General features: G+C 41.7%; 1 protein-coding gene and 1 gene segment (V, D, J or C); one reads left to right on the top strand and one right to left on the bottom strand.

Annotated features, from left to right (window-relative positions):
• The window catches only part of LOC100704393 (zinc finger protein OZF), an 883,579-nt gene that overhangs the window by 187,405 nt on the left and 679,449 nt on the right, over positions 1-16,725 (top strand). The window lies entirely within an intron of this gene.
• Positions 1,163-6,168, bottom strand: LOC112842894 (T cell receptor alpha variable 3-like). The segment is given in 3 exon segments: positions 1,163-1,193; positions 5,495-5,813; positions 5,898-6,168. Coding segments are annotated over 3 exon segments (405 nt in total).

Below are 16,725 nucleotides of genomic sequence, written 5' to 3'. Positions count from 1 at the left end.
GTTAATAATTTCATCTGTGAGTGCGCTCTCACTGCTCTGTTTGTTTCTAAGGTCACAGCTGCACATTACAGCTGTGGAGCTGTAAACTGGATCCATTTAAAGATTAAAGCTGACTGACAGAGAAGTCTGGAAATCTCTTCAGTTTATCTCAAATCAAAGTGAAATGAATGTGATCGGTAGAACAGGTGATCTTCATGTGTGTTTCCAGGAGAGTGAAACAGACTCAGCAACAGCAGATTAGAAGTATAACAAGATGTTGTCACTTACAGCTTGCACTCATAGAACATATTCCCCCAGCAGAGAATCTGTTTGATGCTTTAAATAAAAGAATCAGTGGAAAAGCTCAGAGCTCAGAACATAACCTGCTCCTGAGCTTTGATTCTCTCACATGCAGACCAGCTGCAGTTTCAGAGTTTGAGAGGAAAGATTCAATATAAAAATAGAATAAAACTTTACTACAAATTTGATATGAAGGCAGCAAGTACAGAGCAGGTTTCCTGTTTTAGCCTCAGACATTAATGCCAATAAAGCAACACATTTATTGTAAGTTTTTTTCTTACCAAAGGAAAAAATCAATAAATAAAAATCTAGATGTGGTGTAATCTATATTGATATACATGCATGCGCCACTAGGCGGCAGTACTTACCCACTAGACAGGAAATGTGTGGTATGTAAACAGCACGAGGGTAAGCTAAAATAAAAGATTGTTGTTGCTCCACGTTATCGCCTGAGCGGGAGTTTATTGAAGAGCCCGACCATAAGCCCCTCATGAGCCTACTTGGAGGGCAGGCCTTGGATTTGCTTCCACCGTGGATCCAGAGATTCCGCATGCGCCTAATGAGGTATTCTTACACTATAAGGCACATTCCAGGCAAAAGCCTCACCACAGCCGACACGCTGTCACGGTTACCGCTGACACACAGTGTGATGCCCAGAGACAATGATCTTATGGAGGACACCGATATTTACGTTGACGCAGTGCTGGAGGGCCTTCCTACTAGCAGCAAATACCTTGCAGATCTCCGTGAACAGCTACAGTCTGACAGCATCTGTTCCCAAGTCATGAAGTTCTGTGCAGAGGGCTGGCCGGACAGGAACCAGCTGCAGAGGGTAGTAAAACACTACTGGTCAGAAAGAGCAGTTTTGAGTGTACACAAGGGACTACTCCTGCGAGGCACAAGGTTGGTCATACCTGCAAACATGCGAAATGCAGTTTTGGACAAAATACACGAGGGTCACCAAGGGGTAGTTAAGTGTCGAGAACGCACCCGACAAGCAGTGTGGTGGCCAGGCTTAAGTAATCAGATCAGTGAACTTGTCCTGAAGTGCCGGCTGTGCATACAGGAGAGAGTTAATGTGAGGGAACCTCTTATGCCCACACGTTTACCTGAGAGGCCATGGCAGAATTTAGGAGCTGATTTGTTCACACTAAAAGACAAAAACTATCTGTTGGTAGTAGATTATTTCTCGAGATATGTCGAGATTGCTCAACTCAGCCCAACTCGTTCAGCCAATGTGATTGTGCATTTAAAGTCAATATTTGCACGCCATGGAATACCTGAAACATTGATTACCGATAATGGCCCACAATTTGCATGTCAAGAAATGAAAGACTTTGCAAAGGACTACTGTTTTGAGCATGTCACCTGTTGTCCCAGGTACCCGCAGAGCAACGGCGAGGCGGGGAGAGGTGTCCAGACCATCAAAAATCTCCTCAAAAAAGCCAGCGATCCATACAAGGCATTGCTGGCATACAGAACAACAGCACTGGCGAATGGCTACAGCCCGGCTCAACTTCTCATGGGGCGCAGGCTTCGTACTACTTTACCAATGCTTCCTGAAACCTTAGAGCCATGTCTGCCTGATTTTCAGCAGATTTGTCGTTCTGAGAGAGAGAAAAGGCTGAGACAAACCGAATGTTTTAACAAAAGACATAGAACAAGAGAACTGGATAAATTGTTGCCAGGGCAACCAGTCTGGATCACGAATGCAAAAGCACAAGGCACAGTGACATCAGTCCACCCGACTCCACGATCGTACATCATCAGTGGACCCCAAGGGACGATCAGAAGAAACCGCAGTCATCTTGTGCCGATCCCACAAACAGAGACTCAAACCGAGGCAAAACAGATCCAGTCCACCCCTATAGAGACTGTTTCTGAGCCAAGCGCACCCCGTACACCAGGTGTGGTTAGAACCCGCTCTGGTAGGGAAGTGATTAAACCAAAAAGACTTGATCTGTGAAGCTAATTGTTTGGAAAGGGAAAAGGTGTATTTTGAAATGCTAAGTTTTGGTTTTGAGAATAGCATTTTTGAAAGGGAAAACGGTTTGTCATGTGTTACGAGAGAAAAGAAAGTGTTTGTGAAAATACCGAGTTTATGTTTCCTGAAATGCTGGGGTATGTCTGTATTGAAAAAAAATATTATGCAGTTATGTTTTGTTTGAAGAGCAAAAGAATGTACCAGCCTAACTTCAGTAAGGAGGATGTGGTGTAATCTATATTGATATACATGCATGCGCCACTAGGCGGCAGTACTTACCCACTAGACAGGAAATTTGTGGTATGTAAACAGCACGAGGGTAAGCTAAAATAAAAGATTTGTTGCTCCACGTTTAGGGATGGGTATTGATAAGATTTTCACGATTCCGATTCCATTTTCGATTCTGTTTAACGATTCGATTCTTTATCGATTCTTTTTAAAAAAAGGAGAACACTAAGGTTGATTAGCTTAGAACTTTGTTTTATATCTTCTCTTTGAACAAGATAGAAATTTAGAAGTAACATGGCCTTACAAACCCAACACTGAGATCTTAAGAGAACCAGCGTATGGCTCTTCAATGGGGTGTCACAGGGTCCCCAGGAAAAAAAATGTAAATGTAAAATAATAAAATAAATATTCTTCTTTAGTATAACATAAATTATTCTGTAGCAATTACACAAGAATATCCAGTAATGTCCCTGCCTACAATTAAACACATTCACTTACCGAAAATCGGGGGCATCTGCTGTGACAAATGGGTGCAAGCCTTTTACCACAAACTTAATCACTGCTCGGTGACATTCATCCTGGCCTGAAAGGAGACGCTACCGGTAGACTGCAGCGACAACTGCCAGCATCTGAGCCATCCAGACTCTGTCTGTCTCATCACGGTCACCTAAATGCACAGTAACGGCAGGTTTTGTAATAAGGCAGATCGCGCTAACATAATATGCACTGTTAGTTGATTATTTACCTGCCGTATTAACGGGAGAGGACGTGCAGACGTTACCGCTGCTGCTGGGTTGAGATTCACGAGTCCGGAGTGGAATTAAAAACACGACATTCATTTAAGGTCATCGCGTGTTTTGTGAGCAAATGCTTTTGCATGTTCGTAGTGTTTCCTCCCTTTAATGAAATATCTACTTTGCAAGTATTGCAAGTTCCCTGTTGTCATCCGTTCTCGTAAAGTATAAACAAACTTTTGAGCGTTTGAGACGCCGTGTTTCCTGCCAGGTAAATGACGCTCCGCAACGTGGTGATGTCATTTGGGGCGACTGGAATCGATAAGGGAATCGTTTGCAAAAATGGCAAACGATTCCAAGGAATTGAAACAGTGGGAACCGTTTCTCAACAAGAACCGGTTTTCGATACCCATCCCTATCCACGTTATCGCCTGAGCGGGAGTTTATTGAAGAGCCCAACACAACACTAGATTATTTATTACTTCTTACTGATGCTCACCAGGGAAACTGAAGGACATTACTCTATATTAAAGAAAAAACTTTGGACCTTCCTACTGTTGCATGGAGGTCCAAAGGATCTTCCAGGAATGATGACCTGTTTCCTGGAGAATTGATTGGTCAGTGGGTGGTGATGTCATACCTTTTGATCTCCAATGTGGAACTGAACCTATTGTGGGGCAGGTTAGTTCACAGCATAAGTTTCTTTGGTGATTTGTCCTGGTGAGAAGTGAACCACCTTCGTAGCACAGAAACCCAGGGCAACCCTGAAGTTATCTGGATAACACAAAGTAGTGCACGGCTCTGATGACTGCAGCTCTGTTTAATCATGGAAGACACATCAGCACAGTAGTGATGTGTCGGTCGCGAACGAAATGGCTCTTAGAGCCGGATCTTTGACGTGAACGACGCGAGCCGGCTCCTTATCGCGAGCCGTGGGGTTTTTTTTCTTTCCTTTCTCTCACCCTCTCTCTCGCACTTTTTCTCCACTTCACTCCGCACAGAGGGGGGAGGGGCAGTAGTTACACTCAGTAGCACAGGAAAAGAGCGGGAGGGAGAGAGAGAGAGAGCCAGGGACAACAACGTCACATTAGAAAGGTATAGTAATCATCCACAACTATTTTCAGTTGCAGATGATAAAGGATTCAGAAAGTTTATTCATGCAGGCCCATATGACAGAGAATATGCATCTTCTTTTTGTTTTCATATTTTAATTTATATTTAATTGTGTTGTGGTTTGCAGTGTTTTGTGTTGTTTCACTTTAAATTTGTTTAAAGGGAAAAAGCTGAAAATTTAAATAGTTAAAAGTTGAACTGTGACTAGTTGGTTTTTGTATTATATGATTTATTTATTACATTTTATGTGGAGTGAATAAATAAAAATATGTTTACGGTGGCCCCTAGAGACAAAGCACATAAAAACTCCAAAACACGTAAAAACTCCAAAACACGTAAAAACTCCAAAACACGTACAAAAGACAACAGAAGTGCTCCAGGATGCTCGCCGCAGTGTTGAGCTTTTGTTACCTAGAGGCTACAGAAGCCAGGAAGTACCAACGACCGGATTTGGTGTGTGGTAGTAACAGGTAAATGAACATTTTTTTAAATTATTTGAATATATATGAGTGCTTGTGTATAAATACACAAACAATACACATATGTTTTCAATTGTGTAATTTAAGTGATCTAGGTAGCTCTGTTTTGGAACTTCAGTTCATGCTAGAAATGTGTTTTAGAGTTTGTACGTGCTTTGTCTCTAGGGGCCACCGCATATATTTATATATAAATAAAACCACTTTTTTTTACATTAGTAATTCCTTTTGTGCATAATTTTATATTATTGTTAATAATAAATTAATTAAAGCAACAAAACAACCTGAAGAGCCGGTTCTCTCTAAAAAGAGCCGGAAATCCCATCACTACAGCACAGTCCCAGAAAACACAACAACTATGAGAGGCTTCGACACCCATGTAGTGTAAAAGTGTTTTTCAGAGGGTTCAAAAAAACAGCAAAATAATATCTATAATATAAAGCTTTCATAAAACAATTCTTCATAATATACATAATGTGAGAAACACAGGAAAAATCAAACAACAGCACAGTAATAAAATGTAACATAACTAATTATAGATAAGACTTTGTGTAATCATAAGAACAGAGAATTCAGACCTACAGGTGGACTTTGACAGTGTAACAGTGTGTGTCTCCCTCTAGTGGATATTGTGGAGTATTCTGTTGTCTTTGCTCCAAAGGTTTTTGTACAGAGTTTTGGTGTTTCCTGTCACTGTGGGCCTCACAGCACAGTAGTACACAGCAGAGTCTGTCACTGCAGCAGAGGAGATGTTGAGATCGATTTGTTTTTGATCATCCACAACTTGAACAGACAGTCCAGAGATTTCTTCTTTCATTACACTTCCTGATCCCAAATGAGAGATCAGGAACTCTGGTGGTTTTCCAGGATATTGTCGATACCAGTAAAACTGGTCACTTCCAGCTGCCTTTTTGGAGTATCTATAGGACAGAGTAAGAGTGCTGCCTTCTACACTGAACACTTCTTTGTTGGTTGGAGTGAGATCTTCACAGCTGACACCTAAAGGAACAGAAACATATTTGATACTTTTATAAATCATCACAGTTCAAATGTATTTCTTTAAACACACAGATTGTAACGTACCTGTTAGAATGGTGAGAATCAGTAAAGAAAGTGCATAATAGTCCAAAGACAACATGTTGAATGAAGGTAAAGTTTATGGTTTGTGTGCTGAACTCTGTTGAATGTGGAGGTTTCTCTCTCTTCTAGTTCAGTAACAGCTCAGCTCCTCCCTGAATCTCTCCTCCTCCTCTCTGATCTGGGTTTGAACTTCTCTCACTTCCTCCTCTTTACACACTAGTAGCAGCATTTTCACTTTCAGGTGGAGCTCATCTTTCAGCTCTAATATATTTTTGTAATTTCATCTCAGCCAATCAAGTAGTTTTGTGCTTCCACAGCTGCTTGGTATGATTAACAGAGAATGGTACTCATGACCATTGATCAGTGGATGTTGATCAATGGTTGTGACAATTTGCATATTAATGATCATAAACTGACCTCACAGCCCATTGTTCATTCAGTGATGCTGGTTTCAGTCATTGTGCAAAGGTCAGCTGAGACTGAAGACGTCACCTGATGATGATGAAACGTTTCTCCCACTGAAAACATCCAGATGAACAGAATCAGCTTTTTAGGATTTGCTTACCTGGATGACTGAGCGTGCATGTTGGTGTTCCAGGATATTGTTAATATCAGAAGATCATTTATACTCATTGAAGCTTTTTTTCTGAGGTATTCATAAACTTGTTCACTTTGCCCCTTCATGTGGCAGCCCTGATATCACACCATCATCTTCATACAGGAAATATTCATATTAATTTCTCTCCACTACGATTAATACATGACTTAAATCACTGGAGCAAACTCTCAGTGTCATGATTACAGGAATGCATCGACTCTAAAGCAGCCCACATGAGGCTAAAGCTTTACATGCTTTTATTTTGAGAAGGTTCAAAGACAGAGGGGGAGGTAAGTAGGTTTCCTGCAGAGGGACAGAGCAGGGAGACACCAGAGAACTGCCCGAGAGAACGACTGCTGAGTGTCAGTGCAGTCAGAATTGCTTATATAGTATTTATTAGAGTCCTTTCTTGTGTTTCACTTTTAGAGCTTCTGTGTCAGGGAGGTAAGTGAAGGTTTCAGAAGGCTGAGTGGGTGGAGAGTGGATGGGCAGGTGAGTTTTCCAGGTGAGTTTTCCAGCTCAGCACAGATGAGAGTCTGGACCTGCCAGAGGGGGAACATCACAAAGTACCAGAGCAGGACAATGATGAAGGAGAGCATCATCATCTGATGTGATGAGTTCAAAGAGAATAAATGGAATAAGCATGAGATGGTCTTCCTGGTTGGACTTTTAGCTTCATGTGACAGATTTTAACTTAAAGAGATAAACCTCTGTTACTCTGTTTATTTTGCTTCTGCTGCATTTTTGCATGTCCTCATCCACTAAATATAAAATAGTGTAAATGAGCAGCTTTGGATGTTTGACAGTTTTTATTGTGTCTGAACGTTCCTACAGTTGGTTTGTGGTTGATGTGGATTTGCTGCTCATGTGAATCCTCCCACAGTGTTTCATTAGCAGCTGTAACCACAGTGACTCTGATAAAACAGGAATTAGCAGAATCCATCTGATATGAAGCTGTGCTTTGAATACCACTTCCCTCCTCTTTGAAGAGTAGTCAGATATCTGTGTTCAGGTTTTTGTACAGCCTCTTCTACACTTTGTATCACTGTGTTTCTAGAGCACAGTAGTAGAGAGCTGTGTCTGCCAGGGTTAGGGCTGTTATGGTCAGACTAGTTGATGTAGGAGATGTTTGGGATCCATATCGTTTATCAGGAATATACTCAGCTGTGTTCTGTTTTCCACCTTTCCAAAGTATAAATTGAGGAGCATGAAGGTCAGAATGATGTCTGTACCAATGAAGCTGTGGGTAACCATAAGTTGTCTCATAGCTACATGTGAGTGTGACAGATTCTCCTTCTGTTTCAGTGACTTCAGTTTGTTGAGGAGTGATTGAGTCTCCAGCTGTGAGTCCTGGAAAAAGAAAGAAGAAAAGTAGTGAAATGCAGTCTGTATATCTGCTTAATGCAGCAGCTTCAACTAAACTTTAATCCCTGTTCTTAAACTCACCTATAATGTGAGATAGAAGCAAAAAGAGGTGCAGCAACATGTCTTTGGAGTTATTAAAGCCAGACAGACAGCACATGAACAATGTTCTTCCACTGCAGCACAATGACCAACAAATAATGTCATTGAATGAGCTCAACTTCAGTGGGTGGAGCCAGTTTAATAGCTCAGCCAATCAAATAGCTTTGTGTAACAGCGACCCTTCTTGTTCACTATAAGAAATCTCTACCTAGTAGAAAATCACAGAAGCTTCTTCCATAAAAATTACAATCAAATCCATCAAAATCTTATTTTTACATTTAATATTTAATAACAATAATGTAACATAAGGTAAGACTGAGCACATGGAGGCCATTGTTCAGCACTCACAGCTCCCGTGTTCAGATGCCGCTCTGTGTCACATAATTCAACTTTGTCATGTTTACAGGATCATTGATGAGGAGTAAAAACTTTCCAGTTCTCGTTGGTGTAGCTGAGAATGATCTGATGCTCAAAGAAACAATACATTTAACAAACTGTGTGCAGAACATCAGCTTCTGTCAGATCCAGGCTAGTTTCAAAAGACCCAAAAACAAAAGAAGTTTCTTGTGAAACTCAGCAGAGTTCTTGTTCTGAACAAAGGCTGATGAAGGTTTAATACACTGATGAGAACTACCTTCTCCACAAACTAACTGGCTCTATGGGAAACTCCACTGATACACACTGAGGAAGAGGACACGTACACGAGAGTCTGTAGTTTGAAAAACAGACGCCTCACAGATCCTCTGCTGGAAGCTTCACTAAAGGTGCCAGTAAGAGAAAGATTGTACTGGTTTAATGGGAGATTTACACACTTTTCATTCCTTTCAATATCCTATAAAAATACCTCCAGTTTCTTCAAACAGGAACACTCTGATGCTTCTTTACTGTTTCCTCTAAAACTCTTTCTTCATGACTGTCTGATGACTGAAAGCTCCCCTAACTCCATCCTAACAAACTACAGAAGTTTACAACCTCTGATTCACACAAGAATCAGAGGTTTAACAGTGTGTGGCTCCCTCTAGTGGATGTTGTGGAGTATTCTGTTGTCTTTGCTCCAAAGGTTTTTGTACAGAGTTTTGGTGTTTCCTGTCACTGTGGGCTGCAGAGCACAGTAGTACACAGCAGAGTCTGTCACTGCAGCAGAGGAGATGCTCATCTTGATTTCTGTTTTCTCCACTTGAATCTTCAGTCCAGGAATTTTTTCTTCTCCTACTGCTCCTGAAGGTGAGTGTGAGATCAGGAGCTCTGGTGCTTTTCCTGAATGTTGTCGATACCAGAAGAAATAAGTAGCACCTGTGGTGTATTTGTAGGACAGAGTAACTGTGCTGCCTTCTACACTGGACTCTTCATCTTTGACTGGAGTGAGTTGATCACAGCTGACACCTGAAGGACGAAACTTTGAATAGTTTCTGTGTATAATCTACATTGATATAAAGATTTCATTGAACACAGTTTCCTGTGTAGGTGAGCATACCTGTGAGAGTGAGAAGAATCAGAGGAAACACACAGTGATGTAATGACAGCATGTTGAGGAACATAAAGTTTGTTTTGAACTCTGTTGAATGTGGAGGTTTTTCTCTCTTCTATAGTTCAGTAACAGCTCAGCTCCTCCCTGAATCTCTGCTCCTCCTCTCTGCTCTCAGTCACTCCTCCTCCTGTGGTTAACACACTTTTCTTTTATAACCAAAGTTATTTAAGGTGGTCTTTAATTGTTTTACAGGGCAAAATATTACAAACTAAAGAAAATATCATGAAGTCAGTGGTCCATGTAGAGGAGGCTGGTTGTTGATTTTGAAGCTGGTTTCTTTTGATATTCTTAGAGTAGGTCTTTCTTCATAGGTTCAGGTCTGCAGAGGTCACAGACACTCCAGCTTCTCTCTGATAATGTGATAGTCTGAGTCTGTGGATGACCTTGATAGGTTTGTAGCATAAACCTATTCGCTGGAATGTTCAAGACAATTCAGTTACACAGCAAAAAGCACCAAGCAGGCAAAGTTCTTTGTGTTACTCATATATGAGGGAGAGGACTGGACAAACGCCGTTCCTTCGCTTGACCCCAGTCGCTCTCGTCTGCTCCCTCGTAACACTGCTCTTTTATTGAGGTCACATGAATATGCATAGGTTCATTAACATATGACGTCTACATACACACAAAGAGTACCTTGCCTGTGCGTTGTGTAAGTATGTGTGTGTGTGTGTGTGTGTGTGTGTGTTTGTGTGTGTGTGGGGGGGGGGGGGGGGGGGGGACTTCCCTAAACCTGCTGGTCTGGAAGTCCAGCAGTTCATCTAAACAAAAGGCACTTAGACTAAAACAGACATAGACACGTTTATCCTACCACAAAACAATAAGAGAAGGTACGACCTCTCCCATGCTCCCAGGACGTGGGTGTGAATGCCAGAGCACTCTGGAATGCACACAAAATCTTTGCAGACTATAAGGACCAAACCTCTACCAACATGACATTGATTATACAACTCTAAGCATATATGAGTAGATATTTCTAAGCATAAATGACAATCCAACAATGTAAATCTACCAGACCTCAGGATGAACTTCTGATTGAGCTTCTGCATAAATATCTTGTAGAGGCCAAAGTGAGGCTTTAAACTACTGATTAACCTGATGGACGTTAATTACTCACATCTGATGAATCCTCCTTTCATTTTCTTCATAAATGATGATAAGTCATAAAAACATTCTGACTTGATACTTTCCATTTTCAGTGGATGAAGTCATCCATTAGATAAGAACCATGTAAGCTCCCTCAGAGTCACAATATTCAAGTTTCACACTGAGGAATCACACAATGTTCACACTCTGTCTTTTATTTGCTTATTTACTTGTTGATGTTCAAATACAAGAAAACATCAACATGATAAAAGTATAATAATAATAATAATAATAATAATAATAATAATAATAATAATAATATAGAGGGTGACCATGTGACAGTGGAGCTGAATCAGTCTGATGGAGAGGAGTTTGTTCAGGGACCTCGTCTCCATCACACCTTCAAACGTGTCCAGTTTGCAGCCAATCAAAGAGCCATGATGATGATGATGTCACCAGCTGAAGGACCTCAGCTTCCAGAGGAAACAGAGCCTGCTCGTCCCCTTGTCTCCGGTCTCTGTGTTGGTCTTCCAGTTCAGCCCAGTTCAGAGTCTCAGGTGAACATGGTGAACAGGAATGGAGACAGCACTGTCCTCTGTAGAGCTTCTGTACTGCAGCTGGTCAGTGATGTAGTTGGTAATCTATTAGATGATGGATGTGTTTACTGACAGCTCCTGCAGCTTCTCTCTCAGCAGCAGTGGCTCAGTTGTGTTAAAAAACCTGAAAATCAAAGACGATGGTCCTCAGCGTGCAGCTGTTAGATGGGATGGCCCGGCGATATGAGGCGCTAACACTATACAAACTACAGATCCCATAATGCAGCGCTGCAGCCTCCTTGCTGAACGCTAGGTTACCTGGGAACATTCCCGCGTCAATCAAGTCAAACTTCTGTTATTGCGAAGCTAGCCGCTCACAATGGTGGAGAGAAAAGTTGATTCTGAAAGCAGAGCCTTTCAGCGCCAGTGGGAGACTGAATATATGTTTACAGACATTGCTGGTAAACCCGTGTGTCTTATTAGTGGAGCTAATGTGGCTGTAATTAAGGAATTTAATTTAAGACGGCACTACGAGACAAAACGTCAGGATAAGCTGAAAAACTTAAATGCAGAACAGAGACTACAGAAAGTAGAAGAGCTAAAGAAGAATCTGACATTTCAGCAGATGTTTTTCACCAGAGCAAAATCACAAAGTGAAGCTGTTGTGAAAGCAAGTTTTATTGTAGCAGAGGAGCCAAATCAGCCCGGTACCACTCTGAAGAGCTGCAGGATGAAGCTGTGCGATGTCTTGTGTCCAGACAAAAGGCAGATTTTGGCAAATGTGAGCCTGAGGAGAAATACGATTGCTGATCGGGTTTGTGAGATGGCCACTGATTTAAGAACACAGTTGTGTGAAAGAAGCAAAAACTTTATTGCATACTCTCTTGCTGTGGATGAAAGTACAGACATGATGGACATTGCACAGCTGGCCACCTTCATCCGTGGAGAGGAAATATTGAACATTAAATCGATGCACGGGACAACGACAGGAAAAGACATTTTTTAAAACGTATGTCAAAGTGTAACCGATATGAAACTGCCCTGGGACAAACTGTTGGACTTACAACAGATGGAGCGCCGGTGTTGTGCGGTGAAAAAAGCGGACTAGTCAGCAGGATGCGAGTAAAGATGCAGGAGGAGAACTGTACCGCTGAGTTAACAGCATATCACTGCATCACACACCAGGAAACGCTGTGTGGTCAAGTCCTAAAAATGGAGCATGTAATGATCATCGTAACGCAAACCGTAAATTTTATCTGAGCTAAAAGTTTAAATCACCGTCAATTTCAGTCTTTTATGTAGGAAATAGATTCAGAGTTTGCCGACATTCCTCATCATACAGAGGTCCGTTGGCTGAGTTGGGATAAAAATTCTCAATAGAGTTTTTGAGCTCAGCAAGGAAATCTGTCAGTTCATGGACATGTATGATGCGGTGAAGGCATTTCAAGTGAAGCTGTCATAAATGCACCAGTACAACTTGCTTCACTTTCCCTGTTGCCAAGTAATGTTGAACCAAGTCAGCGGACTTTGCTGAACTGCACCTGTGCAGATTCAGATGGAGCTGCAGTGTAATGATACACTCAAGGGAAAGTACGACACTGAATGGCCCGAAGAGTTTATTAGTTCCATTCCTGAAGCAATGCTCTGTCTACATGCGGCTCCAACCTTGTGTTTGCTTTCATTTATTTTTTCTGGGGTTTTTGGCAGCATGTTCATATTTCTAACTTGCATAATTTTGACAGGATATATTTTTATGAAGAGCAAAATATTGAAAGTTAAAATTTATTTTTTTAAGTTTATTTAATCTGGAATAATATTCCTGTCTGTTTTTATTCATATTTAAGTTTTAAAAACTTTGTTTTAGTGTGTTCAATGAATGTTTAACTTGTTTGGCCCGCGACCTGAAGTGTGCCTTGAGTTCTGGCCCCCTGTGCAATTGAGTTTGACACCCCTGATGTACGTGAACCTAATAAAAGTGTAATAATTGACCGTCGTCCACTTCCTCATAAAACTGGCTGGTGCTACACACAACAGCCAGATTGATTAAGGCTCAGCTTATCATCAACTGTCTCTTCACCCTGACAGTCCCAGTCTTACAGCTTTTATAACGCTTGAGGGACTCTTTCAGTTCACCAGAGTTAGGTTCGGACTTGCTTCAGCACCTTCTGCCTTGCAGAAGATGATGCACACAGTTCTGAAAGATCTACCAGGAGTGCAGAACTACTTGGACATTATTTTGTATGGACATTCCAAAAAAGAACACGATGAATGCCTACAGGCTGTTCTCCAGCATCTGAAGCATGTTGGTCTGCAGATCAATTCCGGTAAAAGTTCATTCAGGCAGATGAATATTCCGTTACTGGCACATGTCATTTCCAAGGAGGGCTTGCGCCCTAGCCCAGACCACCTGACTGCCATCTCTGAAGCTCCTGCACCAAAGGACATGGCTGTGCTTCGTTCCTTCTGAGGCTTAACTTCATGGTTCTGCTTTTGGTTCCGGCACCCTGTCTCCAGCTGAGAGGAAATATTTGACCATAGCGAAAGAGGTCCTCGCCTGCGTATGGGTGGCTGATAAATGGAGGACGTATGTATGGGGATACTGATTTACCCTCAGAACGGATCATCAAGCTCTCACCACTCTGCTAAGTACTAAAGGGATGAACACAGCTGGCAGGGGGATTGCACATTGGTCAGCTAGACTGATGTGTTTCGTTTCAATTCAATTCAATTTTATTTCTGCAGCGCCAAATCACAACAACAGTCGCCTCAAGGTGCTTTATATTGTAAGGTAGATCCTACAATAATACATACAGAGAAAAACCCAACAGTCATATGGCCCCCTATGAGCAAGCACTTTGGCGACAGTGGGAAGGAAAAACTCCCTTTTAACAGGAAGAAACCTCCGCAGTGGTTGGAAAAAGGAACCAAACACAGGACTCTGAGACGAAGTATTAAACTTAAAGGCGGCAGCTTTTATTGACTGGCAAACAAACTCAGAAACACACTACACATAAGTTCTTCTACAATATCATCAACATTGCTGCTACTTCACTGATGAACAGTTTAGTCACACCATCAACACAGAAAACTATTATCAATAATCCATTTTAATAGCAGAAGTCTGTAGGCCACCAAGCAGCTGTTTAACTGCCTCAGTGACCTCACCCCTAGTGATAGGCGAGTCGTCCCCCTCATTCAAAGACTCCGCTTCTTCTACAGAAGACGTGTCAGTGGGATTAAGAAAGTCCTCAACGTAATATTTCTCAGGTGTCCTGGTGCCACGTGCATTTGTGGCCTTCCTTATGTTTGAACACAGTGTTCGCTGTGGACAAAGTCCAATAACAAAACCCCAAATCAGATCAGACAGGCTGTTTCTCCCAATCACAGCCCTCCAAGTCTGCTGTTGTTGGACACATAAGCATTAAACTCTCCCAGTACAACAACAGGGTCACCAGATGGGGCACCCTCAAGCACCCCACCCAGTAACTCCAAGAAGGCTGCGTACTCTGAACCGTTGTTCTGCTTTGACTATTCACACAAGAACTCACACTGGAGAGAAGCCATATCACTGTAAAACCTGTGGGAAAATTTTCAGACATCATAGACTTTTATTTATTTTACACGTGAAAATCCACACGAGAAGTCAAAATCAGCAAAGTAATGCTGGAAAAACATCAAAAACATTTGTTTGTTTGTTTTTTATAATGATTAGATGTTGGATTATAAATGTTGAGTTTAGTTATGTTTGTTTTTTGTTTGGATACATCATAGATCAAAGTTTTGTTCCTGTTAGTTGTTGCTTTATTTTGCTCAGTTTATTTTTTTTTTCATTTATTTTGGCTTTAACGAGAGTCTACCTCTGCTGTGGTAGGACCAGCATGCACTGGGGACAGCTCAATGTTTTGGGTTTTGTTTTTTTTTTTACCAGCGAATGAGAGGCAGAAGGAGCTGTGATGTCCTTTTTTTGCTTAACATGGATGAACCCCTCATGGATGGATTTGCTTGTTGGAATCTTTCGGTCTGATCTGTGCAGACTGGTTTATCCATCCTTCACCTGCAAAGACTACACCAGTGGGTCCTCAGTGTCGGCCTGCATCGACAGCACGTTCAGTGTTCTTCTGAATCTGCTTTGTGGTCATACTTTAAGAACTCTGTTGGAAAACCACCAACGACTGAAGCTTGAAATGTCAAAAAGTTTGAAGTCTGGACTGCTGTGATTACACAACAGTTTTCAGAGTTGCACGCATCATTCATGAACAATCTAGAATGTTCAAAATTTGTGCAGTTTTGTGTTGTTCACTTTGCTTTCTTTATTTTAGCCGCCTGACTGTGAGGACATGAAGCTGCTCACTGGAAACTCTCCCTGCTGCTGCAGAAATATGTGAGGAGTCCTCAGTGTTTAGATCAGAGGGAGTCTGGACTGTTGTGTTGGTGGAGCAGGGCTGAAGAACCATGCTGAACATCTGGATGGATGTGATGTGGAGCTGGACTGCTGATGACCTCAGTGGAAGGACCCACAGACTCTGGTCCTGATGAAAGGTGGAGGAGGGCTGCATCCAAATGATTGAGCAGCTTTTGATGTTTGACAGTTTTTATTGTGTCTGAACGTTCCTACAGTTGGTTTGTGGTTGATGTGGATTTGCTGCTCATGTGAATCCTCCCACAGTGTTTCATTAGCAGCTGTAACCACAGTGACTCTGATAAAACAGGAATTAGCAGAATCCATCTGATATGAAGCTGTGCTTTGAATACCACTTCCCTCCTCTTTGAAGAGTAGTCAGATATCTGTGTTCAGGTTTTTGTACAGCCTCTTCTACACTTTGTATCACTGTGTTTGTAGAGCACAGTAGTAGAGAGCTGTGTCTGCCAGGGCTGTTATGGTCAGATTAGTTGATGTAGGTGATGTTTCTGATCCATATGGATTATCAGGAATATATTCAGCTGTCCCTCCTTTTCCTTGTTTCCAGAGTATAAACTGAGGAGCCTGAAGGTCAGAATCATGTCTGTACCAGTAAAGATAAGCAACACTCGAGGTTGTCTCATAGCTACATGTGAGTTTGACAGATTCTCCTTCTGTTTTAGTGACTTCAGTTTGTTGAGGAGTGATTGAGTCTCCAGCTGTTAGTCCTGGAAAAAGAAAGAAGAAAAGTAATGAAATGCAGTCTGTATATCTGCTTAATGCAGCAGCTTCAACTAAACTTTAATCCCTGTTCTTAAACTCACCTATAATGTGAGATAGAAGCAAAAAGAGGTGCAGCAACATGTCTTTGGAGTTATTAAAGCCAGACAGACAGCACATGAACAATGTTCTTCCACTGCAGCACAATGACCAACAAATAATGCCATTGGATGAGCTCAACTTCAGTGGGCGGGGCCAGTTTAATAGCTCAGCCAATCAAATAGTTTTGTGCTTCCACAGCAGCTCTGTCTCTGTCTCTGATCTTTACTGCTTCATTTCTCTGTTGTCTTTGTCATCAGTCCAATGACACAAGAATCAGAGGTTTAACAGTGTGTGGCTCCCTCTAGTGGATGTTGTGGAGTATTCTGTTGTCTTTGCTCCAAAGGTTTTTGTACAGAGTTTTGGTGTTTCCTGTCACTGTGGGCTGCAGAGCACAGTAGTAC

This window comes from Oreochromis niloticus, linkage group LG18 (genome assembly GCF_001858045.2).
Source record: "Oreochromis niloticus isolate F11D_XX linkage group LG18, O_niloticus_UMD_NMBU, whole genome shotgun sequence".
Lineage (NCBI taxonomy): Eukaryota > Metazoa > Chordata > Actinopteri > Cichliformes > Cichlidae > Oreochromis > Oreochromis niloticus.
Note: the sequence above shows the minus strand (reverse complement) of the source record. Positions and strands in the feature narration are given on the sequence as shown.